At 58.2% G+C, this 25,968-nt stretch overlaps 1 protein-coding gene across 1 annotated transcript; it reads left to right on the top strand.

The window, feature by feature from the left end:
* Positions 1-3,621: 3,621 nt before the first annotated feature.
* Positions 3,622-24,692, top strand: EXOC3L2 (exocyst complex component 3 like 2). The gene is made up of 12 exons (XM_053915329.1): positions 3,622-3,704; positions 7,812-8,358; positions 11,402-12,035; positions 13,468-13,579; positions 14,567-14,668; positions 14,785-14,885; positions 15,073-15,183; positions 16,470-16,605; positions 20,329-20,451; positions 20,878-21,033; positions 21,822-21,943; positions 24,036-24,692. The coding sequence occupies exons 2-12, from the start codon at positions 7,830-7,832 to the stop codon at positions 24,322-24,324; spliced, it is 2,415 nt and encodes an 804-aa protein (XP_053771304.1). The 5' UTR covers positions 3,622-3,704; positions 7,812-7,829; the 3' UTR covers positions 24,325-24,692.
* Positions 24,693-25,968: the final 1,276 nt, after the last annotated feature.

The following is a 25,968-nucleotide window of genomic DNA, read 5'->3' as shown; positions in this document are numbered from 1 at the left end:
AGGGCGAGGGCGTCGCTGAGGTCACATAGTCCTGTGAGGACCACCCACGACCTCTAGACCAGAATGAGAGGGAAGAAGGAGGGGCATGGCATAGCCCTGGCCCCAGAATCACACAGCCCTTGGTTGGGGCCCATGCCCTGCCCGTGTCTGACCATCTTGAGCCTCAGTTTCCCTTTCTGAAAGTGGGTGTGATGATAACAGCGATATGATGGATATGGCTCAAGCGAGCTGATTGTTAGTCTCGGGAATTTTGGAACTGGTTGTTAAACAGCCATTAGGAAAAATTAAATGATGCAGCCCTGACCGGTGTGGCTTGGTTGGGCATCGTCTGGCAAAGGGAAAGGTTGCGGGTTCGATTCCCGCTCAGGGCACGTGCCTGGGTTGCAGGTTTGGCCCTCAGTGGGGGTGTGTATGAGAAGCAACTGATCCATGTTCTTCTCTCACATCCGTGTTTCTCTCCCTCCCTCCAAAAATAAATAAATAAAATCTTTTAAAAGTTAAATTATGAAAACATACAATTAAATAAATTATATTTAAAACAAGGGTAATAAATACTCATCACATCCGAATTATTTTACTAGTACCTGTGATTCTGGGGTCATTTACACCTATTGCATCTGCGTAGTGAAACTGCTGTATAATGGGCTACTGAGCATCTCTTCCCCTCCCGCCAAATAAACACTTTCAGTGACATCACCTTGACATTAGCCATGGTGGGAACATTTACACCATGGAACCTGGCAAACGCTACAAATTGAGGCTCCCTATCACCACCCCCTAGAGAGCTGGTTGTTCAACCTTTACCAGGGCATCCCTGGTGGATACAGTCAGCTACATAGACTCACAGAGGCTTCCTCTTTGCCAGGCTCTGAGGGCTTTATCCCTTCTGCATCCCATCATTACGAGGTTGAACCATCATTATGAACCCCATTTACAAATGAGGAAACAGAGGCCCAAATGAGAAAAATCGCGTGCTCATCACACAGCTGGCCAGCTGCAGGGCTAGGATTTGAACCCAAGTGCCTCCAAACTCCAGAACTCAGGCTCTTAACGACTAGGGTTACCTGTGCCCGAATAATAACAATAGTAGCAACCTCAGTCTGCAATAAATTAATGAGACTATATAAGTGCTTCACACGGGAACCCATTAGAACCTTACAGGTGGGTGGCATTACTATGATTATTCACAAAATGAGGTTCTAGGAGCCTCAGGGATAGCGGTCGGCAGAGAGGGAAGAGTTCAGGATGGTTTAGAAACTTTGAGATCCCAAGGGCTCTGCTGGGTGAGGGGTGGGGTCTTGGCGATGGGTTGGGGGAGCTGAGTCACTCCTCATTCCTTCACAGATCTGGCACAGAGAGCTGCAGTTCTCGCACGCACCACACGGGGGCAGAAGATCACCTCCTTACACCTGGAAGGTCCCACTTTGGCTCCTGGTCCCAGTACAGTCCCCACTCCATTTCCCAGAGGAGGAAGGGGACTGAGGCTTAAAAAAGAAGATGCTGCCCAGGCTGGTGTGGCCCAGTGGATTGAGCGCTAGACTGCGAAGCAAAGGGTCGCTGGTTTGGTTCCCAGTCAGAGCACGTGCCTGAGTTGCAGGCCAGGTCCCCAGTTGGGGGTGCACAAAAGGCAACCACACGTTGATGTTCCCCTTCCTCCTTTTCTCCCTCCCTTCCGCTCTCTCCAAAAATAAATAAATAAATAAATAAATAAATAATTTTTTTAAAGCTTAAAAAAAGAGAGAGGAGGCTACAATATGGATGAAAACAATACGCTTAACGAAAGAAGACCAACGCAAAAGACAAGTTATTCTATGATGCAATTTATATGGCGTGGCCAGAATGGGTCAGTCCATGGGGCTGGGAGGACAAGGGAATGGAGAATGACTGCTAATGGGTTTGAGGATTTCCTTTATTTTTATTTTTTTTATTTTATTGATTTTAGAGGGGGAAAGAAAGGACTGGAGAGAGAGAAAAACATCAATTTGTCGTTCCAATGATTTATGCATTCACTGGTTGATTCTCTCATGTGCCCTGACAGAGGATTGAACCCGCAACCTGCGTAAGAGGACGGCGTTCTAACCAACCCAGCTGCCCAGCCGAGGCACAAGGGTGTCTTTTGGGGTTGATGGAAGTGTTCTGAAATTAGATCGTGCTGATGGCTGCTGCAATTTTGTGAATATATTCAATACTGCTGAATTGTACACTTTAAAAAGTTGAATTCTATGTCAATTATATCTTAATAAAAATTAAATTTGAAAAACTGAGAGGGAGATGTGACTCTGGGGTCATTTGCCTCTGTCGTACCTGCAGCAAACCCCTCCCTCTGAAAGTGACAGTGATCATAGCCCCCAACAGGCCACTCGGTCCCAACCTGGGCCGCCTCCTGATGGCCACGGGTCCACACTGACCGGGGTGGGGGACAAAGCCCGTCCCTCCTCCTCCCCTCTTGGCCACCCAATGAGCCCCTATTCCAATGCCCAGTGTCTGGCAAACCCAGTCCTTGGACAGAGGCCATCAGCTGGGGGGAAGGCAGTGACCCCTGAGCCCAACCCCTGCCCATGACACTGACCCAAACCCCAACTGTGCCTAGGCAAGTGATCACTCATCCCAGCCCAGCACCCGGGATGCTGCACCTGAGCTGCTGAAAGGCCACCTATACCTAAAGCCCAGCCTTCAAAGTAACCCTAATTGTTCATCTAACCTCACTCAACACCCAACTCACTCCCAACCCCAACTGCACCGGCCACCGCCGACCCCGCTTCCGCTCTGACCTACCCCCACTTGTGCATTCGGTCAGCGAATCTTTACCGAGCACCGACTCCGTGCCAGGCACGCGTCTGGGGGCATGAAGATGAACACCTGAGCCATCTGCTTTGGGTCTACCGAAAATCCACTGGGCAGACAGGGGAGCCTGATTGGTGCAGACTGGGGGACATGCTATGAAGGAGCCCCCCACCCAGAGCCATCTCTCTGATCTGGGGGGCAGGGGGAGCAGGAGCACTTTGGCTGGATGGGGGGTGTCTCCTGTGAGGAAGGGACACTGGGGCTGAGACAAGATGATAAAAAAGGAGGGGGCCGTGCAGAGACCTGCGCACAGGGGCTTTTAGGGAAACGGCCCCATTTCTTTTCTTTTAAATCACCATCCGAGGATATATTTTTTATTATTGATTTTAGAAATGGGGGGGTGGGGGGGAGACATAGAGAGAAAGAGACAGAAACCGAACGAGCGGTGGATTGGTTGCCTTCCACACCAGCCCGGGGACGACGCTCCGACCCGCGGAGCCACCAGCCAGGGCCAACACTCCGGCCTTCGGTCCTGGCACCTGGGCCGGCAGACCCTGCCTCCTCGTCTTCCCCCCCCCCCCCATAGCCGGGAACCAAGAGAGAGCCCACACCCAGCAGGGGGTGTCTCCCCAGGCGCCCAGGATGGTGTTGTCACCTTGGGAGGCGTGAAGAGCAGGCAGGGGGGGGACTTATTCTGGCAGGCTGGGTGAGGGTGGGGGCCGAACCGCAGCCTGGTCTGAAAGGGCAGACAGATAACAAGTCCTTCCCAACCCTGGCCCCAGAGAGGGAGGGGTTTCCTGACAGGAAATTGACCTCCTCTAACCCCCCCTCCTCAGATCCAAGCTCTCAGCAGTCCTGGCCGAAGTAGCCTCAGGACAGGACAGCAGCAGGGACAGAGGGACCAGGCCCTGAGAACAGAGGTGAGAGGGCTGGGGAAAGGGAGCAAGATCCACGGCTTCCCAGGAAAGTGGCACAGCCCAGGGCTGGGTTGGACCAGCGTTCAAGGAAACACTTGTCCTGAAGCCAGGAGAAACTGGGGGCAAAGAGAGAAACTGGGGGCAAAGAGAGAAACTGGGGGCAAAGAGAGAATCTGGAGCCTGACCCGGGCAGGCTGCCAGCGAGGGGGCCAGGGGTAGGGTGGGCAGGTGGGAGCAGGCGGAGGTTGCAGGGGAGACTAGGGATCCAGAGAGGCTGCGAGGGAGTCGAGGGAGGGCTCGGAGCCACCCGGGGAGAAGAGGTGAGATGTGGCTGGGTGTGACGCCCTCCGCGTGCAGGTGGGCAGACTGAGGCCCGGGACGGGTGTGTGTTCTGCTCTGTCCTCAAGAGATGGGGTCTTGGAGATGGGAGCAGGGACAAGGGTTGGGAGGGCAATGGAGCAGGAGGTGGGGGTGGGTTGGGAGCAAGGACAGGAGGAACCTGAAGCCGGCTGGCCTGGTGGCAGGTTGTCTGGGGGGCGAGGCTGGATTGAAGCTGTATTAGTTAGGGTCGGGCTTGGACGCGCAACTGCCAAGGGCATTTCTCTGGTGTAGGCCCTGCGGACCAGAGGCGAGGACTTCTGCAAACAGGTCAGGCAGTCTGTGGAGGGTTTGGGTATTTGGGGAAAGGCTGGCAGCGAGGAAGAGGAGGAGGAGCCCAAAGAGGGAAGTTCTGGTGGCCAAGACATCCTGCAGGAGCCGGGGCCTGGGGGCTTGGGGAGGCCTCGGAAGTGAGTCAGGGGCCTGGCACCGGGAGGCAGACAAGGGGGCTGGAGGGGGCAGGATGTCAGAGTCAGTTTGCAGAGGGGGTGTTGGAGCCAGGAAGGGGAAAGACGTCGGGGCGAGTTTTGGGAAAATGTTGCAGCCAGGTCCGGGATGTCGGTTTGGGGGTATTGGATCTGGCGTGGGAGTGGGTATGGAAGCCGGTGGGGGGATGTCCAATCCAGCCTGGACCGAGTTGGCTTCCATGGGAGGCAACTCCGAGCCTCCCTTTGTGAGCGGGTGGTGGAGTTGTGGAGGGATGTTGGATCCAGTCCTTGGGGACGACAGAACCATTTTGGGGGTGAGGCGCGTAGAAGAAGCCTGTTTGGAAGATGGGAGACAGTGAACTCAGCATGTGAAGAGTGTGTGCCTCTGAGGAGTGGTATCGATTGCCCTCAGCTTCAGGCGGGGGTGGGGGTAGGGGCTCCAGGCCCGGGGTTGTCATGGTGACTGCCTCCCTGGGGGAAAAGGGACGGTGAAGACCATGGAGAGGCTGGGAGGTTGTGTTTCTACAAAGAGGAGACTGAAGACACGACAGCTGAGGTCTAGAGGCTGAAGTCGGGAGGGAAGAAGGGAGCCCCCCACTGGGAAAGGGCCATGGGCTGGCCAACTCAGAGCTCCTTCCGCATCAGCGTGCCCCCAGACCCCCTGCGCCCCCCCCACAGCTACCCAGTCCTGACCCCATCCTTTGCCTGCTCAGATCCCGTCCAAAACCACCTCCATGTCCAGCAGTGGGGCACCCGGCCTTTGATGCGATTCCAGCACCGTCACACAGCAGAATAGTATGTGGCACCTAAAATAAGGGATCTCCCCCCCAAGAATCAAACGGCAAGAGCCACATGGGATGAGAGCATTTAAGGAGAGTTTGAAACCATGTACAAGGGTGTATTGTTATTTCTGGGCACAAGCCCATGTGGGCACAGGGTGAAAGTCCGTCGCATGGGTATTCCAGAAGCCGCTTGTCTCAGGAAAGGGCCGAGTGAACAGGGTCAGGCAGCGGTGTTGGGGCTCAGCGCATCGGTAACGCTTGATTCTTAGAAGAGTCGGAACAAGCCGAGCGGATGTCTGCGTTAGTTGCAGCTAGCATTGTAAGCACTGAGTTGCTCATTAAGTTTGTTCTCTATGCTTTTCTGAATGTTTGGACTATTTCATCATTTCGAAAAGCACCCTTACATGGCTCCCCAGGGCCCTTGGGAGACAGCCCGCGTCCCTTGCCACGGCATTCGAGGTCCTTTGTGGCCTACTCCTCATTGACCCCTCCAGCCTGACTCAGCATTCCTCTTCCCCACAAGGAATGAAGTCTCTTGCTCCTTCCTTCACTTCCTGTTTATCACCCATTCATTCCCCAAATGCCTGCCCTGGGAGCTGGGGACACAGTGGTGACAAAGACAGCCCTGACCCTGCCCTCTTGAGGCTCACAGTCCAGTGGGGAACACAGAACCATCCCCAGTCAATGACAACCCAGAATGGGCTGGGGTGAGGTAGGGGAAGGCCTGAGGGGGGCACCTGACCCAGCCCAGGCATCAGGGAGGGCTTCCTGGAGGAGGGGGCACAAGGGCTGGATCCTAAAACATGAGAGGAGCATGGAGAACAGGTCTTCCGTGTAAACAGATCAATAGATGCCTCCCTGGCTGGTGTAGTTCAGTGGATTAAGTGCCAGCCTGCGAACCAAAGAGTCTCCAGTTCAATTCCCAGTCAGGGAACAGGCCTGGGTTGCAGGCCAGGTCCCCAGCTGGAGGTGTGTAAGAGGCAACTGATGGATGTATCTCTCGAACATCAATATTTCCCTCCCTCTCTTACCCTCTCTCTAAAAATAAATAAAGAAAGAAATAACACAGATAAAAGGGCTTAAAAAAAAGGATCAACAGACGCCAGAGTAAGGAGGCGGATGTGGGAGAGCACTGCTGAGGAGGGCAGCTGGCAAGTGAGGGGCCTGAGTTTTGCCCTGAGGGCACCGGGGAGCCATGGGAGGTTAAGAGAAGGGGAGGGCAGGTTGTGCTTTAACGAGATCCTCAAAGGTACACTGGAGGGGCCAAGACTAGACTCCAGAGACCAGGGAGGAGGCGGGGAAGCAGGAGGGGGCTTGGACCAGAGTAGGGACCATGAAAAGGGAGGGAGACGGGGGACCAAGCAGATGAAAGGGTCGGAAGCTTCGAGACCTGTGAGGGCAAAGACTGGGTCTTCCTTGGCCACCGCTGTGTCCCCAGTGGCTGCACAGGGCTGGGGCCACGACAAATACCTAGGAAAGTTTCTTTTATTCTTTTTTAAAGATTGTATTTATTTATTTTTAAACAGAGGGGAAGGGAGGGAGAGAGGGAGAGAAACATCAATGTGTGGTAGTGTCTCACGTGCTCCCTACCGGGAACCTGGCCCACAACCCAGGCCTGTGCCCTGACTGGGAATTGAACTGGAGACTCTTTGGTTCGCAGGCCGGTGCTCAATCCACTGAGCTACACCAGCTGGAGGGTTTTTTTCTTATTGTGGTAAATCACCATTTTATTTATTTTTTAAATTTAGTGATTTGAGAGAGAGAGAAACATTGATTTGCTGTTCCATTTATTGATACATTCATTGATTGCTTCTTGCATGTGCCCTGAGGTGGGGTGGGTGGATGGGCATGTGGCCTGGGTTACAGTGGGGCCCCAAGCAGCCTTGGCTGCTGTGTCACCTTGAGAGACAGCCTTCCCTTCTCTGAGCCTCTTTCTTCCTTTGAAGATTTATTTATTTTCAAAGAGTGGGGAATGGAGGGGAAAGAGAGGGAGAAAGAGAGGGAGAGAATGTGTGGGGGAAACATTCATTGGTTGCCTCTCACACGCCCCCTACTGGGGGCCTGGCCTGATGAGCCAGGTATGGGCCCTCACTGGGAATCGAACTGGTGACCTTTCAGTTTGCAGGCTGGCACTCAATCCACTGAGCCACACCAGCCAGGGCTCTGAGCCTGTTTCTTCATGGACTAAGGGGGTCAACTAAGAGGACAAACAGGCCAGGGCAGGAGTCGGAGGGCAAGGGCCCGAGTACCAGTGCTCTTGTGAGAGCCCAGGCTCTGGAAGGAGACAGGTTTCGGTGCGCATCCTGCCTTCCTCCCTCAGTCGCTATGGGACGTTAGGCAAGTGCCTTTGCCCTTCTGAGCCTGCGTCCTCGTCTGCAAAACGGGCATAATAATAGCAACCACCTCGTGGGAGGGTGAGGATTCAAGTGCTCAGCCTAGTGCCTGGCACCCGTGCCCCGAAGTGCAGGGGACACACAGGTGTCACCATCCACACCATTCATGGCCCATTATTTCTCCCCCAGGTCCCCCCGCCTGACAAGATGCCCATCCTGAAGAGTCTTGGGGTGGCAGATTCTAAGGTGCCCCGGGCCGGGACTCTGCCTGGGAGGTCGTCTCGGAACCCCTTTGAGGATGTGCCAGGGCTGGAGGAAGAGGAGACTGGGCGGCTGGGGAGCCTGCCCAACGGAACGTCGTGTGGCCGCCGCGCCACCCTGGAGAAGCTGGCGGGCCTGTCCCCCTTCCGGCTGGGCTGGGCCCCGGGCCGGCGGGCAGGAAGCCCCAGCCACGGCAACGGGCAGTCCCGCTCCTTCCTGGGCCGCGTGCTGCCCCCAGGCATGCGCAGGAGCTCGGCGGATTTTGGCCTCCTGGCCAGGCTGCAGGGGAGCCGAGCCCAGGCTGACGACGAGGCCTCCCGCGAGGCCGCTGGGAGACTGGCCTTCCTGAGACTGGGGCGCGGGCCCAAGCCCCGGCGCGCCTCCCTGGCCGAGAGGGCAGTGCCTGCGGGCGAGGCGGCTCCTGAGCCGCCGCCCAAGGCCCGGGAGCCCCCAAAGATGAAGGAGCCCTTGTCAGGTAAGTCGCGATCCAGGCCCGGGGGGGCGGGATCACAGCGCACATTTCCACCCCCACCCCTGCCCGCCTCCAGGGCCAAGGCCAGCGGGCGCCCTGCAGTCCAGATGCCCGCCACCAAGCCCCATCTCCACGCCCGTCCTCAGTCCACCCCTCCTCCACCTGCCATCTTCAACTTCACCCCCCTGTCCAGTGACAGGTGAATCACCGTTTGTCCCGCCTCCTCCAATCCCCTGCCTTCCCCCAGTTTCAGCCGTCTTTCCCTCCCCACTCTAATTCACCCTCAATCCCATCCCCTTTCAGAGTACCCGCATTCGACCTTGACTTTGCGCCCCTCCTTAACCTGCACACTGCACCCTGTCCCTATGCCAAGCCCCCACCTCACCCTGCTCCGTCACCCTCCACCCCTTCTCCCCTTCCACCCCCTCTGAGCCGCATCCCTAGCTAACTCCAAGCCATCCCGAACGCCCCCAGCTTCGACATTCAGCTTCAGCCCCACCTCGAGCCGTGTTCAAGCGTCACCTTCAGACCCAGCCCCACGCCACATCTGCCTTCACCTCCTGACAAATCGCCCCAAATCTATCACCACCTGTGGTAGTTTCTCCAATACGAGGCCGTAATAAAGTCCCCCAAACTAGGGGGCTTAAAACTATAGAAATGTATTCTCACAGCCTGGAGGTTAGAAGTCAAAAACCCAGGTGTCGGCAGGGGCCGTGCCCCCTCGGGGGCCTGGAGAGGAATGCTCCCCGGCCTCTTCCAGCGTCTGGCGCTTTGCTGACAACCTTTGGTGTCCCCTGGCTGGTGGCTGCATCACTCCGGTCCTCGATCTTCACGTGGCCCTGTCTCTGAGACTCACCATGTCCCCTTTCTTCTGAGCACGTCTACCTTGGCGTCCAGAGTTCCCCTTGAGACAAGGACACCAGTCACATCGGATTAGGGCCCAATTTATGGCCTCGCCTTAACTTGATCACCTCTGTGAAGCCCTTATTTCCAGATAATGTCCCATTCTCAGGTCCTGGGGGGTGGGACTTCACCTGCGTTTTGGGGGGGGAGGGGGACAGCTCAGCTGGGAACACCACAATCTGTATCCTCAACCCCAAACCTGTCCCAAGCCTGTGTCTTCCCCACATTTCTGGGGGAAATGTGTCTTCTCTCCCACATTTATTCCAACCCCTTGGCCATCTCCACCTGGAGACATATCCCATCCTTATCCCCAACCCACCCCTTTCTCCAGACGCCACCTTTGACCTCATCACTCACCCAACACCATGGCAACCGCCAACTTGCCCCGCCCCACCCCATGGCCCCTTCCTCTACTCTAACCCTGTGGGCATGTACAACTTCGACCTTCTCCCCTCTTCAGTCTCACTCCTGACCCCCTCCCCCAGGTCCATCTTTCCCTCTACCTTCAACTGCACTCCCCTCCCCAACTGCCTCCTGCAGTCTTAGCCCCTCCCCAACCCCCCAGTTTCAACCCCACCCCAAACTCAGCCTCCTCTTTTGGCTGTAACCCCATCTCCACCCCATGCAGAGTCCCAGTGGTAACCCCCATTCCCAACCTCCACCTCCAGCTCCACCCATTCACGACCCCAACTCAGTTCACAGGTCATCTTCCAGCCCCACCACCCTACCTTCTTCCCGTCTTCAGCTCTCACCTAAACTCTTCTCACCCACGGCTCCAACGCCTTCCCCAAGCCCCAGATGCCACTCGCTGTCCTTTCCATCCCCTCTGCAGGTTTCAACCCAACCCCACCCTAATCCCAAACTCCCTCATCCCAACTCCCACCTTCACACCCATCCTCATCTCCCTCGGTACCACCAACCTCTCCTTCAACCCCACCCCCAAGCTTGTCTCGATTTCCTCCACCCACATCCCAGCCCCTAGCCCCCCACCCCCATGGGCAGCCCCCGCTGCCCCAGCGCTGGGGGCCTCCGGAGAGCCCTCTCTGCGTCCTCTGATGCCCTCCACATCCTGGCCTGAGGCTATTTCAGCCCCAGCTCCCTGGGGAGTGGGAGGGCACTACTGGGAGGTGAGAAGGGGGTGACAGGAGCCCCCGCCTTCTGGAAACGGATGGGCAGAAATAGCGCTGGCCAGGAAATAGTTTCTCTGCCAGGGAGGAAGTGGAGGGGGGTGGAGGTGTCGGGGTAACCCTGGGCCAGTGGGACCCCCCCTCTGCCTTCAACCCGGAGGCCTCCCAGCCCCATGCCTCCCCTCCCTCGGGGCAGTCTGAACTCATCAGAGTGCCAGGTCACCCCAGAGCTGTGTGCACCCCCAAAAGACCCATCTCTTGATACCCTCTCCCCATGTCCAAGCCTCCCCCCTGCCCGCTGGTCCACGGGCTCTCTCCATCCCTCTGCCCGCCCTCAGCCCACTGGCGTCCTCTGGCCCCCATGCACTTTTTCTGTCTAACCCCTTGACTCCCCATCTCCCCAATCCCTAACCGACTCCCTGATACCCCTCCCAGGCCTGACCCCTCACCTCATGCCCTCACCGTCTCCCTCAACCCCTGACCCCGCACTTCCTCTGCCTCCCCTCCTCCAACGCTCTTACTAAGGTCCTTTAACCTACTATCTAGTCCTTTAACCTACTTGCCATATCCAAACGCCTTCCTCCATCGTCCAAGCCTCTCTTCCCTTCCCTAACCTCTCCTGTCTCCTCCCCCTAGTCCTGGCCCTCTCTCTGCCTCCTCCCCCCTCCTCTCCCCTCTCCTCCCCAAACGCGACCCCTTTCCTTCTTTCACCGCTCCCCTCCCCCTCCTTGGTCTTCCTCCACTCTCTAGTCTCCTCATCCTCCTCTCTCGACCTCCCTCCACGTCTGTCCGGCCTCCTCCATCCTCTACCACCAGCCCTCAACTTCCTCATCCCTCCCCTGCCCCCCAAGTTCGTCTTCTGACACACCCTTCCTTCTTCCCCCTTCTCCTGAACCACCCCTGACTCCACTCTTTGCACTACACCTGTCCCCCTCCCCTAGCTCTATTTCCCTCACCTCCCCACCGCTTCCCCCCTGCCCATTTTCCTCCCCCTGACTCCCACTTTGTCCCCACAGTGCTGGAAATCCTGAGTCTGATCCAGCAGCGTGAGCTCGCGCGGGCCGACGAGCACATCTTGGAGCTGGAGGCCGAGGAGCTGGCGTCGTCGGGGGGCGGCGCGCCCGGGCCGCCCAAGGTCGAGGGCGCAGGCGGGGGCCGCCGGGCGCGGGACCTGACGCTGCTGTACGAGGCTCTGCAGCGCGAGCTGTGGGCGCTGGTGCGCGAGACGCTGGCTGGCCCCGGGCCGGGCGTGGGCGCCGGGGCGGGCGCCGTGGCGCAGCTGGGCCAGGTGCTGGTGCAGGAGGAGGCGGCCGACGGACGCCGGGGACCAGGGGCGGCCCGCAAGCTGCGCGCCCGCTGGGCCGATGCAGTGGCGCGCGCGGCTCGCGAGCGCCTGGAGGCGGCGGCCCCCGGGGCGCCCGGGGGCCTGGCCGCGCAGCTGGAGGCGCTGCGGGCGCGGCTGCTGGAGGACATGGGCGTGGTGCGGGGCCGCCTGGCGCCCGCCTATCCGGCGGGCCTGGGCGCCTTCGGGGTCTACCTGCGCGGCTACCACGGCGCACTGGCCGACTGGCTGGGCGCCGCCGCGCGCCGGAGACTGCCGCTGGCCGACCGCTACGCGCTGCTGCACTGGCACCACCGGGTGTACCCCAGGTGAGCTGGGGCCGCCTAGGGACCAGACACTCCACCGCCGTGTAGAACCGCTCCCCGCCCAGCCCCACCCTGGCCTGTTCGGTTCCCGAGCCCCTTGGAACAGCTGGCCCTTCAGTTCCAACCTGAACACCGTTGACGCTTCCAATCTTCTTCACCAAGACATTTACAATTCTAGAATTTTAGCGCTCCCTGCTCTTCCGGTGCTAGCCCGTTAGAACACGGAACCTCCCGATTCTAGAACCTCAGCCCTGCGGGCGGACCCTTCCAGCCCCAGAACTTAGCACCACCGACCCTTCCGGTCCTCAACTTTTGGCACTGGTGACCCTTCGAATGCTGGGACCCTCTCACTGCTCTCTCTGGCTCCGAGGGCACTAGCGCTGTTGCCTTTTCCAGTCTTAGAACTTTAGAATTAGTGACGCTTCGGAGTTAGAACCGCAGTACCCGTGAGCCTTGGGGCCCTAACCCTTAGCCTGTCCCGTCTTTGGGTCCTAGAAGCGCGGCACTGTTCATCCCTCTGTCTGGACGGTAGCACCGCTGGCTCCGTGCGCTCTGCAATTTTAGCATCTAGAACCCGGCACCGCCGAGTCTCCCAGTCCTAGAATCTTATAACTATCAAGGCTTGGAACCTCAAACGTGCCCATGCTCGTGGCTGGGGGACGGCATGTGGTGATTAGCGGTGACTGGGGTACCTCCCCACTCCCGGAGTGGGGGGAAAGGAGGGGCCACGCGCAAACCGCAGGTTAGACAGTGAAGGAGACTGTGCTTCCTCAAACAAAATCAGAAGGAAGAAGAAGAAGAAGAAGAAGGCAGCTCCTAGCACCGACCCCCTGGACCCCATTTGGGGACATGTGTTTATGACATTCTCACACCATCCACCAGAGATGGAGGCAGGAGAGGGGGCTGGAAAGCTGCCAGGGATGGTGGGGCCTGAGTTAAGTCCCATCTGCAGGCAGCTGGTGCTTTCTGGCTGAGAAGACGCCCTGAGCAGAAGCCTGCTGTGCTGGTGGGTGGGTGGCGGGACTGCGTGGGCCAAGGCATGCAGGGGTACCGAGGCAGGGAGCCAGGGCTGGGCTGGGGAGGTCTCCAAGGCCAGCGGAGGTGGTAGGGACTAGGGGCGGGGGTGGAAGGGAGCTTCTGTCTCGTGAAGCCGGTCGTGGGTGAGACCTTGTGTGCCAGATGGTCAAGCCTGAACTTGACTCCTGTAAGTCTTGCCTGGATACCTTCCACCGGGGAGCTGACTCAGACAGCTGGGGCCAGGGGAGCCACAATGCCCAGAGATTTCCTTTGAGGGATGAGCAAAGCTGGTCCCAAGAGAGGAAGGGAGTGGCCCAGGGTCACACACTGGGTGTAAAGAGATGGGGATGGGGGGTCAGTGGCTCTGCCCCATCTCTCACAGACTTCCCTGTCTCTTACCCCCCTACCCCACCCCCAGAGAAGTCTTAGGGCTGGTGGACATGGTCGCCCTGGAGAACGGGGAGCTAGGGCCCCTTCTGTCTCCTGGTATCGTTCGGGGCTTGGAGGATGAATGTGTCACAGATGTGAAGGTACCCGAGACTGGGCATTGGTGATTCGGGAGGGAGGAGGAGGCACTTTGCGGGAGGGAGGGGTCACACTGGGCTTGGGGGCCTCTCCTGCCCCGCCTTCCAGGTTCTCATCCCGCCTTTCCCTTTGTGAACTTCTGGGTTCCGACCGAAAGGCAAAGAAATGCAAATCCACACTGAACACTGGGTCTTACACTCGGTGCTGTATCCTCAGCACCCAGCCGGGCATAGAGACGCTCGGTAAAGGTTCAGTATATTCAGACATTCAAATTGTAGAGCGAGAGCCAGTCAGTCACGGCACCTCCCCTCGCAGACCCAGAGACTCGCAGAAGGAAGGCACCAAGCAGCTCTGCACAGAGGCAGGGCTGACAGTAAACCTGGTTAAAACCTGGTGGGTGGACACCCCTGAGCGGAATGGTCCCGCCAAAAACACCTGGGCTGGCCACCCGTTTCCTGACTGAATGCCAGTCCGGCCTCAGGTACAAAAATCAGAGCCTTTGCAACTTGAAAGCTAGAGTCTCAGACTTGAACACACCCAGATTCTAGAGTCAGTGAGTTGAAGACAACATTGGACCAGAGAGTCAGAGATGAGTTAGCTTAGCATCCCAGACCCTGGGAATTTTTGGATCCCAGGATCTGATGATCTTGAGTGTATTATTGTTGTTGTTGTTATTATTACTGTTACTATTATTTTATTTTGCCAAACCTAAGAGCAGAGTCTTAGGGCCATGAAATAATGAGAATTGACCCTTAAACCCTCTGGGCAGTAGATGGAGGAAGCTTCGAACCAGACTCTTAATACCAAGCAATGGGAAGGGCTGGGGCGTTTTGTGGTCCAGCACAACTTGGAGGCGCTCACTGGTAGAATCCAGACCTGCTTGGGGCTGAGGTGTGGGGATTGTGGTGGGAGAAAGTCAGGGTGGGGGGCGAGGGGGAGGCTTCCCGGCGCCTCCCCCCACTCCTGCCTCTCCTCCCCCCTCCCCACCGCAGGCTCAGACGCGCGCGGCCCTGCTCCGAGCGCTGCAGGAGGACGAGGAGCACTGGGGGAGCGCGGAGGACACGTCCAGCAGCCTGGCCCAGGACGTGTGTGAGGTAGGGGTCGGGTCGGGTCGGGATTGGGGGAGAGGAAGGAGACTCAGCAGACCTTGCGGGGTGGGGAAGTGGGGCGTCGCCCCTCCTCACCCGTTCTCACACCCTGGACCACGCAGTTGCTGGAGGAGCACACGGAGTGGGCGCCCCGCATCAGCCAGGAGTTCGGGGAGCGGATGGCCCACTGCTGCCTGGGGGGGCTGGCAGAGTTCCTGCAGAGGTATGCAGGGTGCAGGCTGGGGTGGGAGGGGCATTGGGGTCCAGGATGCAGCAGAGGGGGGAGATATGGAAGAGAAGATCAGGGCCTGATGGGCAGGGGTGCCGTGGTGGGGTCACAGGCTCTGCCAGGCTGAGTGCCCAGCAAGGGACCTTATCCAACCGAGTTCCATCTGTCACGCGCCCACCAGCTTCCAGCAGCGCGTGGAGCGATTCCACGAGAACCCAGGAGTCCGGGAGCTGTTACCCGACACCTATATCAGCAGAACCATCACCCTGGTCAATTGTGGGCCCCCCTTGAGGTGAGAACACCCACACAGTGTGCGGGGAAGAGGGCCATTCCTGGGGACAAGCTGAACTGCAGGGCCTGGATCCTGGGTGGGGATCGCAGAGAGGCATGTACCTGGGACCTTAGCATAAGACCTGGGACTCCTAGAAAGAACCAGAGTATCACAGAGCAGAGACTTGCCATCATCAGAACAGTGGAGCGTTAGCCGTGGCCAGTTATCTCAGTGGGTTAGAACGTCTTCCACCAAGGCTGTGGGTTCGATCCCCGGGCAGGGCACATACAAGAATCAACCAATGAATGCATAAATGAGTGGATCACCAAATTAATCTCTTTCCCTCTCAAAATAAAATAAAATTGAATGTAAATTTAAACAATGGAGTTAGGATTCCAGAAACTTAGAAGCTGGACTCTTAAGAACTACATTTTTATTTACCTTTTTATCTTACTTTGCTTTTTTATTCACTTAAAACAGAGAAAATCCTTGTGCCCACCACACCCATCCCCCGCCTCCACTTAGAGGCAACCAGTAATTGCTAGCATCCCCATATTTTCCAGGAATATGTGGCGTATTATATGCATGTGGATATGTTCGTATCTCCCGCAGGAACATGCAAATATCTTTAAATAGACGCCTACATACTATTCCTTTTAAAAAATAAAAATGGTGGGATATCAAACACACTCTGCCCCTCTCCCTTTAACCACTTGGAGCTTTTTCTGGTAGTACCCGCAGGGTCCCCACGGCCCTTTTCCGTGTCTGAGCTGAACTCGCTTCTCGGACACACCAGCCTTTACCTGACCGGGCCCCACCGGCTGGGTAGCTGGCTCCACTCTCTTGCAGAGAAACGTCTGGCACCTCTGCCTACGCCGGGACCCAAGAATGCATTCCCACAAGGGGAGCTGCTGGGATTTGGGCAGAAAGTGCCAAACTGCCCTCAGTCTTCCTTCAGCTTTGGAGGGTCACTGACTCTTAAAATGACAGAAAATGAGAAGGGTAGAATTTTAGAAATACAGATGTTTGGAATCCCGAACTCTGAGAATGGAGACTTCCCCACTCGCACTGAGAGGAACAGACCTGGAGAGAGTCCCTTCCTCCCACAGCACCCCCTGGGCCCCCACTCATTCCGCAGAGCCCCCCAGCCCCCCAGTCTCCCCAGAGCCCCTGACTTTCCCAGTGCCCCATCTGACCTGTCATCCCAGTGTCCCACAAAATAGGGTCCATCTAAGGAGGGAGGCAGGTCCAGGCGGTTGAGCTGAATGTTGGGGTTCCTTGATTTTTAACCTCACTGATCCCCACAGGGCTCTGGCAGAGCGCCTGGCCCGGGTGGGGCCCCCCGAAAGCGAGCCAGCACGGGAAGCAGCGGCCAGCGCCCTGGACCGAGTGACCCGGCTCTGCCACCGCGTGTTGGCCGACCTCCTGTTCCAGGAGCTGCAGGTGAATGGGGCAGAAGGCGGGGTGGGGCCCTGCCGGGACAGGGGAGCAACCCCCCCAACCCTCTGTTCCTTCCAGCTCATGACTCAGAGTTTGGGAAGCAGGCAGGGGTGAGGGTGCCGGCCATGTCTGGGCTATTTAGGGGCCTAGGGAGACACAGGAAGGAAGAGGTGGGAGGATATGGTCCAGGGGAAGACAGAGAGCCACCAGCAGGAGGGGCCTTGGGGTTTGGGTGGAGCCCCTCCCCACTGAGGTCCCCCAAGTCCCTACCCAGCCTCTCCTAGACCCCAGAGCCCTGTCCACCTTCACTGGGCTCCTGTGCTTGCCCAGTGGACAGAGGGCTGGGTTCAGAGGTGGGTGAGGGTATGTGGGAAGGGTGGTGGCAAGATGGGGGGCTGAGACTGAGAGGTGTATGGTTGGGGCGCAAGGTTGCGATACATGTCCAGCCCCTGTTGTACTTTAGACCATCCCTCCTCCTCGGTTCAGAAGCCTCCATGGCTCCCAGCTCACTCAGGCCAAAGGCCAAGGGCCCTGCCATGGCCCCCAGGGCCCTGCACAGGGTGCCCTTCCCTCTCTGACCTCAGTGCCACCCACTTTCCCCCTCACCCACTCTAGCCACAGGGCCCCCTGTTGCTCCCGAGCAGACAGACACGGTTCAGACTCAGTCCCTTTGCACTTGCTGTTCCCTCTGCCTAGACCGCTCTTCCCTCCAACAGCCACATAGCTCCATCTCTCACCACTTAGAAACCTTGACTCAGCTGACACCTTCTCAGCGAGACCTCCCCTGACTGCCCTATTAAAAATAGACTGGCACTCTGGCTGGGTAGCTCAGTTGGTTAGAGCATCATTCCTGATATGCCAAGGTTGTGGGTTTGATCCCCAGTTAAGACACATACAAGAATCAACCAAAGAGCCCTGGCTGGTGTGGCTCAGTGGATTGGGCACCAGCCTGAGAACCAAAGAGTCACTGGTTTGATTCCCAGTCAGGGCACGTGCCTGGGTTGTGGGCCAGGTCCCCAGTAGGGGGTCCTAGGGGGTGCACAAGAGGCAATCACATATTGATGTTTCTCTCCCTCTCTCTCTCTTTTTTCAAAGATTTACTTATTTTAGACAGAGGGGAAGGGAGGGAGAAAGAGAGGGAGAGAAACATCAATGTGTGGTTGCCTCTCACGTGGCCCCCACTAGGGACCCGGCCCGCAACCCAGGCACGTGCCCTGACTGGGAATCCAACCAGCGACCCTTAGGTTCGCAGCCCGTGCTCCATCCACTGAGCTACACCAGCCAGGCTCTCCCCGTCTCTTTCTCCCTCCCTTTCCCTCTCTCTAAAAATAGATAAAATCTTTTTTTTAGAAAAAGAATCAACCAATAAATGCATAACAACAAATGGATGTTTCTCTCTCTCAAATCCACACATAAAGCTTAAAAATAAAATGAAACAGCCTCCCTCACTCCCTGCTCTATTTGCCACCGAAGCGCCTACGTCAGCAGCCATGCTGTATCTTCTGCTTTTTTTTAAATCCGCCTTTCCCCACTGGAATGTTAGTTTCTCAGGAGCAAGGATTTGTTGGAATGTTTCTAAAATAACTTCTTATCATGGAAAATTTCAAACATACACAAAACCGGCAGAATGACAGAATGACCTTCCATGGACCCATCACCCAGCTCCCGCGAGTCCCAGCCCCTGGCCGGGCTTGTCCCCCCCCACGCCCCCCCACCCCTCCGGCCCACTGCATTCCTTTCAGGCAGACCCTTGACATCCTGTCATCATCCATCAGCACTTCAGCCTGTATCTTCAGAAGATAAGGAATCCTTTGTAAACAAACACAACCACAATGCCATTTTTATACCTGACACAAAGAACAATAATTCTTTCTTTTTTTAAATCCTCGCCTGAGGATATGTTTATTGATTTTAGAGAGAGAGAGGAAGGGAGTGAGAGAAACATCGATAGGTTGCCTCCCACATGCGCCAGGACCAGACTGGGACGGACCGCAACCTCCATTTGTGCCCTGACCGGGGATCGAACCCACAACCTTCTGGTGTACGGGACGGCGCTCTAACCAACTGAGCCACCCGGCCATGGCACGAACAACAATTCTTAATATCATCAAATATCACAGTGGCATTTAGATCTCTCTGAGCTGCTTATGATGATTAAGCGTTTGTCTGTCTCATTCTGCACTGTGTCCCCAAGCGTTCTGTGATGTGTCCCCTGTGACCCACCCAGGGTTGGGCCCCCAGGAAGGCTCAGAGTGTTTGTTGAGTGACTAAATGGACAAGGATGTCAATGGAAGTGAGTGAGTTGGCGGGAGAGGTTGGGGGTGCTGGGAAGGGGGTACAGTCTTTGTCTCGAGCCCGGCTACACGGCTTCCAGGTCGGGGGACCTCGGGTAAATCGCTCGTCCTCTCAGGGCCTCTGCTTACATGGAGGGCACAGGAGTTCCAGCCTTCTCAGAGGCTCTGAGGAAGCAGTGATGCTGTGGCTGCGAGTGCTCAGCTGGGGCCCTGGCCTGTGGGTACCGGCCGCTGTCATCTCCATCCGTGTCCACACTTCACTGCAACAGTGACATGTCCTGAGCCAGCAGCTGCGCGCAGAACGTCAGCTCACTTAATTCAGACCAGATTTTCACCAAAGCCCACAGACCCTATTGTTGGAGGTTTAGAAAGTGGGTCTACTGCCCTGGCTGGTGTGGCTCAATGGGTTGAGTGCCTGCCTGTGAACCAAAGGGTTGCCGGTTCTATTCCCAGTCAGGGCACATGCCTGGGTTGCTGGCCAGGTCCCCAGTAGGGGGCGCGTGAGAGGCAACCACACATTGATGTTTCTCTCCATCTCTTTCTCCCTCCCTTCCCCTCTGTCTAAAATAGAAAGAAAGAAAATTGTCAGGATGAGAACAGGATGAGAGAGCAGAAAAGGGGTGCTGGGCTGAGTGGAGTAGGGACCTGCTTCAGACCCCACAGACCACCCCCGAGGTCTCCGGGGACCTCACACACCTGGCGGCCACCCAGACTCCTGTGTCTCCCCTCACTCTTCCCAGCCTGCCTCTCAGGGACAGACCCGCTGCCCATCCACTGCCTGAATCCCATCCAGAGGCCTCCGTCCCCTCCCCCCACAGGCAGTCACTGCTGCATCCTCTGATCACATACCACCTGAGTCCCTCTTCCCTTCTGATCCCCATCACCCCCCTTTCCCTCCTTCCAGCCTCCCTACCCCACACTGGGCCCAGAGAATTACCCACTGGTCTTGGCGGCTGGTCTTCTGACCAGCGCAAGCCTGTCTGAACTCTGGACCTTCTTCACACTTGCCTTGAGCTGCTCCCTCTTCCATCTGGCCCACAATGGCCATCATCAAGGCCTCAGCACTGGTGTCTCCTCCTCCAAGAAGCCCTCCTTGACTCCAAGAAGCCCTCCTTGACTCTGCTCTGACCCACCCAGACATCCTTCTGAGCTTCCTAAACCCCCTGCCTGGGCTCCCCTGCTCCAGCCCTGCACACTCTGGGTTACCACTGTCTGAGGACAGTGTCTGTCTCCCTCTCTGGACTCTGTCCCCATGAAGGCAGGGCTGGGGCTGCCTCAGTCACGGCTGTGCCCCCAGCACCGCGCAGTCCTGGCAGTCCTGGTTCAGCTCAGAGCCGGGTTTGGGGACTGACACGGAGTGACTCGGTGAAGAAAGAGAGCGGCAGCGGCAGGAAGGGGAGCCGTGACCCTTCCTCCTCTCTGTGCCTCCCAGCCCCACTTCGACAAGCTGATGCGCCGGAAGTGGCTGAGCAGCCCGGAGGCCCTGGACGGCATCGTGGGCACGCTGGGCGCTCAGGCCCTGGCCCTGCGCAGGATGCAGGATGAGCCTTACCAGGTGCGCCTTCTGGGGGGTGGGGGAGCGGGGAGCAAGAGAGCTCTGCAGGGGGGGAGACCCCCTGCAGGGCGGGGAGCAGCCCTCGCGGGGTGCGCTAGGTGGCGCTGTGCCCGGGACCCGCGGGGAGGCACGCCCCTGGGTATTAGGGTGCAGGGCGAGTGCAGACAGGGTGGGGGCCTCTGGGTGGCGGAACTCGGGAGAATGGGCAGAAGGCTGGGGTGGGGGGCCCTTTGGGGGCCGGGAGCAGATGTTGAGCTGCTCAGGGGCAGGGGAGGGTATTTCATCAGGGCAGGGGTCACTTTTGGGGGCCAGGGGCTGGGAGGGGGCCTGGCATCCTGTGGGCAGGGACAGGGGTGCCCGGTGTAGGGAGCGGGGCGCGGGGGTCACCGGCGGCTCACACCCCCTGGCGTCTGCCCGGGTCCCCAGGCGCTGGTGGCGGAGCTGCACCGGCGGGCGCTGGTGGAGTACGTGAAGCCCCTGCTCCGCGGACGCCTTCGCTGCCGCTCGGCGCGGACCCGCAGCCGCGTGGCCGGGAGGCTTCGGGAGGACGCGGCGCAGCTCCAGAGGCTCTTCAGGCGGCTGGTCAGTGCGGCCGGGGCCGAGGGGCCCCCATAGCCCGGGCGGGGGCTTAGCAGAAAGAGCTCACCCAACGTTCAGCCCACAGCAACCGGTAACGCTCCGGTCCTTGCCCGTCGCGGGTAAAACCCGGCTTTCTTACGGTGACAGCTGCCTGTGGGCGCTTCTGAGAATCCCTGTTGGGGGGGGGGGGGTCAGTTATGTCCCGTGAAGGGCTCAGGCCCCTACCTGGCGCGGAGGGGACGACACCCCGCAAACACTGGCTGCTTGCTGTTCGGAGCACTAAGGTAGGGGCCAAAGGCAACAGAGCCTCGGAACCTCAGCGTTCCCAACGCCCAGAATTCTAGCTCACCAACGCCTCTTACTTGTGTACCCAGTGGGAATCGGCCGGAGACCAGAAGGGCCTCCCTGTCCACAGTTCCAGGACTTTCTAGTCTGGACTCCATGGGGAAATAATTCTTTTCCTCTTCTTCTTCTTCTTTTTTTTTTTGGAAATTGTATTGGGAACGCAGAGCGATCCCTTGTACCCTCCTACCCGAACACCCCGCCCCAGGTTTGCAAGCTCGGGCTGCCTTCTGAGAGGTGATCCCGTGCCACGAATTCTCTGCAAAAGCTAGAAATGACTTCTATTACGGATTTTTCTCCAAATTTCCAAAGGTTCCAGATAACCTCTGGCCACAGCTTGTCCTCTGCCCGGTGTGACGGATGAGGAAACTGAGGCCCGCAGGGGCGAGGGCGTGCTTTGGGGAGGGGAGCGCTGGGGGAGAGTGCGAGCCGCGGACCTTGTCCTGCAGGAGTCCCCGGCCTCGTGGCTGGACGCCGTGGTGCCTCATCTGGCCGAAGTCCTGCAGCTGGAGGACACGCCCAGCATCCAGGTGGAGGTGGGGGTGTTGGTTCGTGACTACCCAGACATCAGGTGAGCGCTCCCATCCGCACGCCGCAGCCGGGCCGCGGTCTCCGGGCGGCCTTGGCATCCGTCCCTGCGTTTCCTGCCTCTGGGGCGAGGGCGGGAGGCGGCGAGCGCGTCTGACGGCCGTTTCCTGCGGGAACCAGGGCATTATTAATACGGTTTCCCTCCTTCGGCTGCCGCCGCCGCCGCCAGGGCTCGAAAACAAACAGGAAGCGCAGGGCAGGGGGCGCGGGGCCGCCGGCGGCAGGAAGGGCCGGCCCAGCAGGGGAGCCGCGGGGGACACCGGGACTTGCGCGGGCACACGCGGGCGCACCCGCACCACCGCAGCGGCGGGCGCCGTTCCGACCCTGGTGGACCGTTTCCTTTCTCTGTGGTCCTCTGTGACCCTTGGTTTCCTCATCTGTTCCATGGGGATAATAGCCCTCTTTCCATAGTATTATTAACTTATCATCATCTTCATCATCTTCACCATCAATGGCGACAACGGTAGCAACATGGGCCCTTGCTTACTGAGTCCTAACGTCCAGCCCACGAAAGCATGTTACCTAACCGCCCTGTACTAAAGGGCAGCCCGCTCTAGGTGCTGGGCACCCTCGGAGGTGGGCAGAAACTCCTTGCGTTTTTCCCCGATGTCACAACTAGCAAGTGGCAAAGCTGAGACTTGAATCCGAGCAGCAGGCTGCCTCTCAACCTGGCGCCCCTGGCCACCACAGACACCGCCCCGTGAATTCCGATGGGGGCGGGAGGGGTACCACGAGCAGACAGATGCCCTTTCCCCAGAGAGACAAAAGCCCACAGCAACAGGGAGCAGGGCTTCCCCGGGTCCAGGTGCAGGGCTGAGGGTGGGGACTCTGAAAGTCGTTCAGGATGCGCTGTTCTGGTTCTGGAGTGTGGAGCTCCTGTCCGTGGGAAGGCACCGAGCCCTGGAGTTCCATGGGAGCTGGGGACCCGGCATTCTTGCTGGATTGGGGTTTCTGAACTTGAAGCAGAACTTGAATCTGAAGCTCGGTGGGAGAGGTCTCAAGCTCGCGCTGGGAGGAGCGGTTCCGAAGCCGAGTTTGGCGGCTGCGTTTTGCAGTTCACTCGAGCCGTGTGTTGGACGCGCGTTTTGGAGCTGTGGGGATTTGAAACCGGGGCTGTGGGTGCGGCGGAGGCGCTGAGCAGGACTGAAGGGAGCAGAAGTCTCTGGAGCTGTTTGAAGTGGAAGTTCTGGAAATGGATGTGGGGTTCAGCATCTTGAGTTGAAATAGGCTGGTGGTTCCGGGCCTGCATTTCAGGCCTGTGGTCTGGAGCTGAGGTGGGGTGAAGGGAACCGTCTCAATGCATCAGGTTTAGCCACGAGGGTCTTAGAACAGAGTCAGTTTGGAGTACGATGTTTTCCGTTGACATAAGGGTCCCCGAAGTGAATTTTAGTCCTGGAGTGGAATTTTGGTTGAACTGGAATTGCGGAATGGGTTGGAGGTGATGCGAGTGAGGCTCCAAGGCCTAATTTGGGGACGAAGCTCCCAGAACGGGGTCTAGGTTGAGCGATCTGGAGTTGAATTTGGGAGGAGTGCCCTGGAGCTTCCGAGGTGAGAAACCTGCAGACCTGGCCTCGTGGGGGGGCCCTTCTGGGCTGCAGTGGAGTGACAGTGTGGGGCCGAGAAGTCGGTGAAGATGACCTTCAGTGCTGCTGTAGATGCCAGAGCTTAAACAGCCTTGAGGGCGGCATCCAAATGGGCGCGTGGGAGCTGCCTGAGCTAAGTTCGTTCGGGCTGAGGATTGCAATCAGGAGCCGAGCCTCGGTGGAAAGGCGGATTCCTGTGCAGATACCAAGGCTCTGGAATCCACTGGGGTGGGGGGTGGTTTGGAAGTGGTTGGAACTGATGTTCTGGAGGAGAGCTCGCATGGGGGGAGAGGCTGGGGGTGGGTACACGAGGGGATCTGCAGGGGGGCTGATGTGAAGGGAGGGACTTGGGGGCCTTGTGAGAGGAGAGGGCTCAGGTATGCGGGAGGAATCTGTTCTGGGATGGACACACATCAGGAGGGGTCCACAGGCGGGCTGGGTGGGCGTCGGGAGCCCAGAACCCCCAAGTGCCTGTCCCTTCCTCACACCCAGGCGGAAGCACGTGGCTGCCCTCCTCGACATCCGTGGCCTGCGCAACACAGCCACCCGCCACGAGATCCTGGCCGTGGCCCGGGACCTGGAACTGTCTGAGGGGGGGGCCCTGTCACCGCCTCGGGACCGTGCCTTCTTTGCAGACATCCCCGTGCCCCGCCCGCCCTTCTGCCTTGGTCTCCCTCTCTTCCTGGGCTTCCTTCCCCCGTCCAGGCTGGCCAGGCCCAGTCTGGCCAGCCTGTCTTGTCTTCGGCCTCCTTCTCCGTCACGACCCCGGGCCCAACGCTGAGACTGCCCTAGCCCTCTGCCTCGGTGCCCCCATCTTTGCTGCTGACACACCGTCCCCCTGCCACCCTGCCTGGGACCGCAGACCCCTGGGATGCAGAGGTCCTCAGAGGTCGTCTGGTCCCCAAGCCCCTTGTACAGAAGAGAAACAGGGGTCAGGGGGAGCAAGGACTCTCCCAAGGCCAGCAGACCCGATCCAGCACATGCTTCCCAGCCCAGCGGGTGGTGGGTGGCGTTGGAAGACTACAGAAATATCCCCAAACCCCCCTCCCTTTTCCCTCACCTCAAGGTCTGGCCCCAATCCAATGTATTAAGGAATGTACGATACTTAGAATAAAGACATTTCTATTTAACACAAGGAAGGGCTGAGTCCCCAGTGTGTGGGGGGGAGGAAGGACCTGAGGGCAGGGCCCAGGGCCAAGGGCTTCTCACACGCCCAAGGCCGGGCGAGGGTCCAACTCTTGGGTAGCACAGCGAGACTGGGGCCCAGCGGACCGGGAACAGCCAGGCCACTCCGTTTGCACTGAGTCCCCAGGCTGCGTGACTCCACAGCCGGCCCTCGGCCACTCTGAGCCAAGGTCCCTCATTTTGTCAATCTCAAGTGCTTCTCCTTTCCTGGGCCTGGCGGTTCACCTTGGCCTGTCCTCCCCATCCATCCTTAGCCAGGAAGCTGTGTCAAGAGAGGAAGGAGGTTGGGGGCAGGGCCAGCGGCGTCCAGGGCGCCCTCCTGGGTTGACGCAGGAAAATCTCAGGGTGGGAAAAATTCCAGCCTCTCACCCCCAGCCCTGCAGGATCCTGGTCCAAACGGAGACCTTGAGGTCGCCTCCCTGCTGACCCCTGCCCCTTTGGCCCCAGTGAGATAGCCAGTGATGGATGTTTCCTGGCATGGGTTTTTTTTTTTTTTTTTCTTCCCCTGAGAAGTCAGAAGGAGGAGGCAGCCAGGGGTCAGCACTGGGGCTGGGGTGGAACCTCAGGTGGGGACTCGGGATTCTTTGAGCCCCAGTGCTGTGTGACCCAGGGCAGGAAGCTGACCCTCTCTGGGCTGTTTCCTGTCCTTCTCTACAGAACTGTTTACGCTGTCTTTGTCCAGAACAAGGTGAGACGTCCAGAGATTCAGCGTCACTGATACACAAGAGAGGAACCGAGGGAAGAAAAGCGTGCGGTTTGTGGGCATTTCATGCAAGATGTACTCGCTTGAGTTTTGCAGTATTCTTTTCAGGGTTTGCAAACATCTTCTTGGTCTGGCCTGAGAAGCTCTGACCTTCCCCAGCGCCTCAGTTTCCACTTGAGTGAAATGTGGGAAAGGGTCCTAACAGCTGCAATCATTGAGCACTTACTGCATACCAAGTCCCATGTTCCCAAGGGTTCAGTCAGTGCCCCTTCTCAACTTGCAGACTTGGAAACACAGGCCCAGACAGGGGAAGGAATGCAGCCAATGTCACCCACCCAGCAGGGGCCAGGAGCCCGCCTGGGCACCCCAGGCTCTTACAGCAGCCATCTGGGGAGCAGGCCGCATGGGTCCTGACTCACGGAAGGCGCTTGGTAAACATTAGCTGTTCGGCCTCAGATGGAGGTGCGCTCTGTCCCGTCCCCACCCTTTCCTGGCTGTGGGACTGGGGCAGGGTTGCAGCTATTCATCGGGTACCTG

This window comes from Desmodus rotundus, chromosome 12 (assembly GCF_022682495.2).
Source record: "Desmodus rotundus isolate HL8 chromosome 12, HLdesRot8A.1, whole genome shotgun sequence".
NCBI classification, from domain to species: domain Eukaryota; kingdom Metazoa; phylum Chordata; class Mammalia; order Chiroptera; family Phyllostomidae; genus Desmodus; species Desmodus rotundus.
Note: the sequence above shows the minus strand (reverse complement) of the source record. Positions and strands in the feature narration are given on the sequence as shown.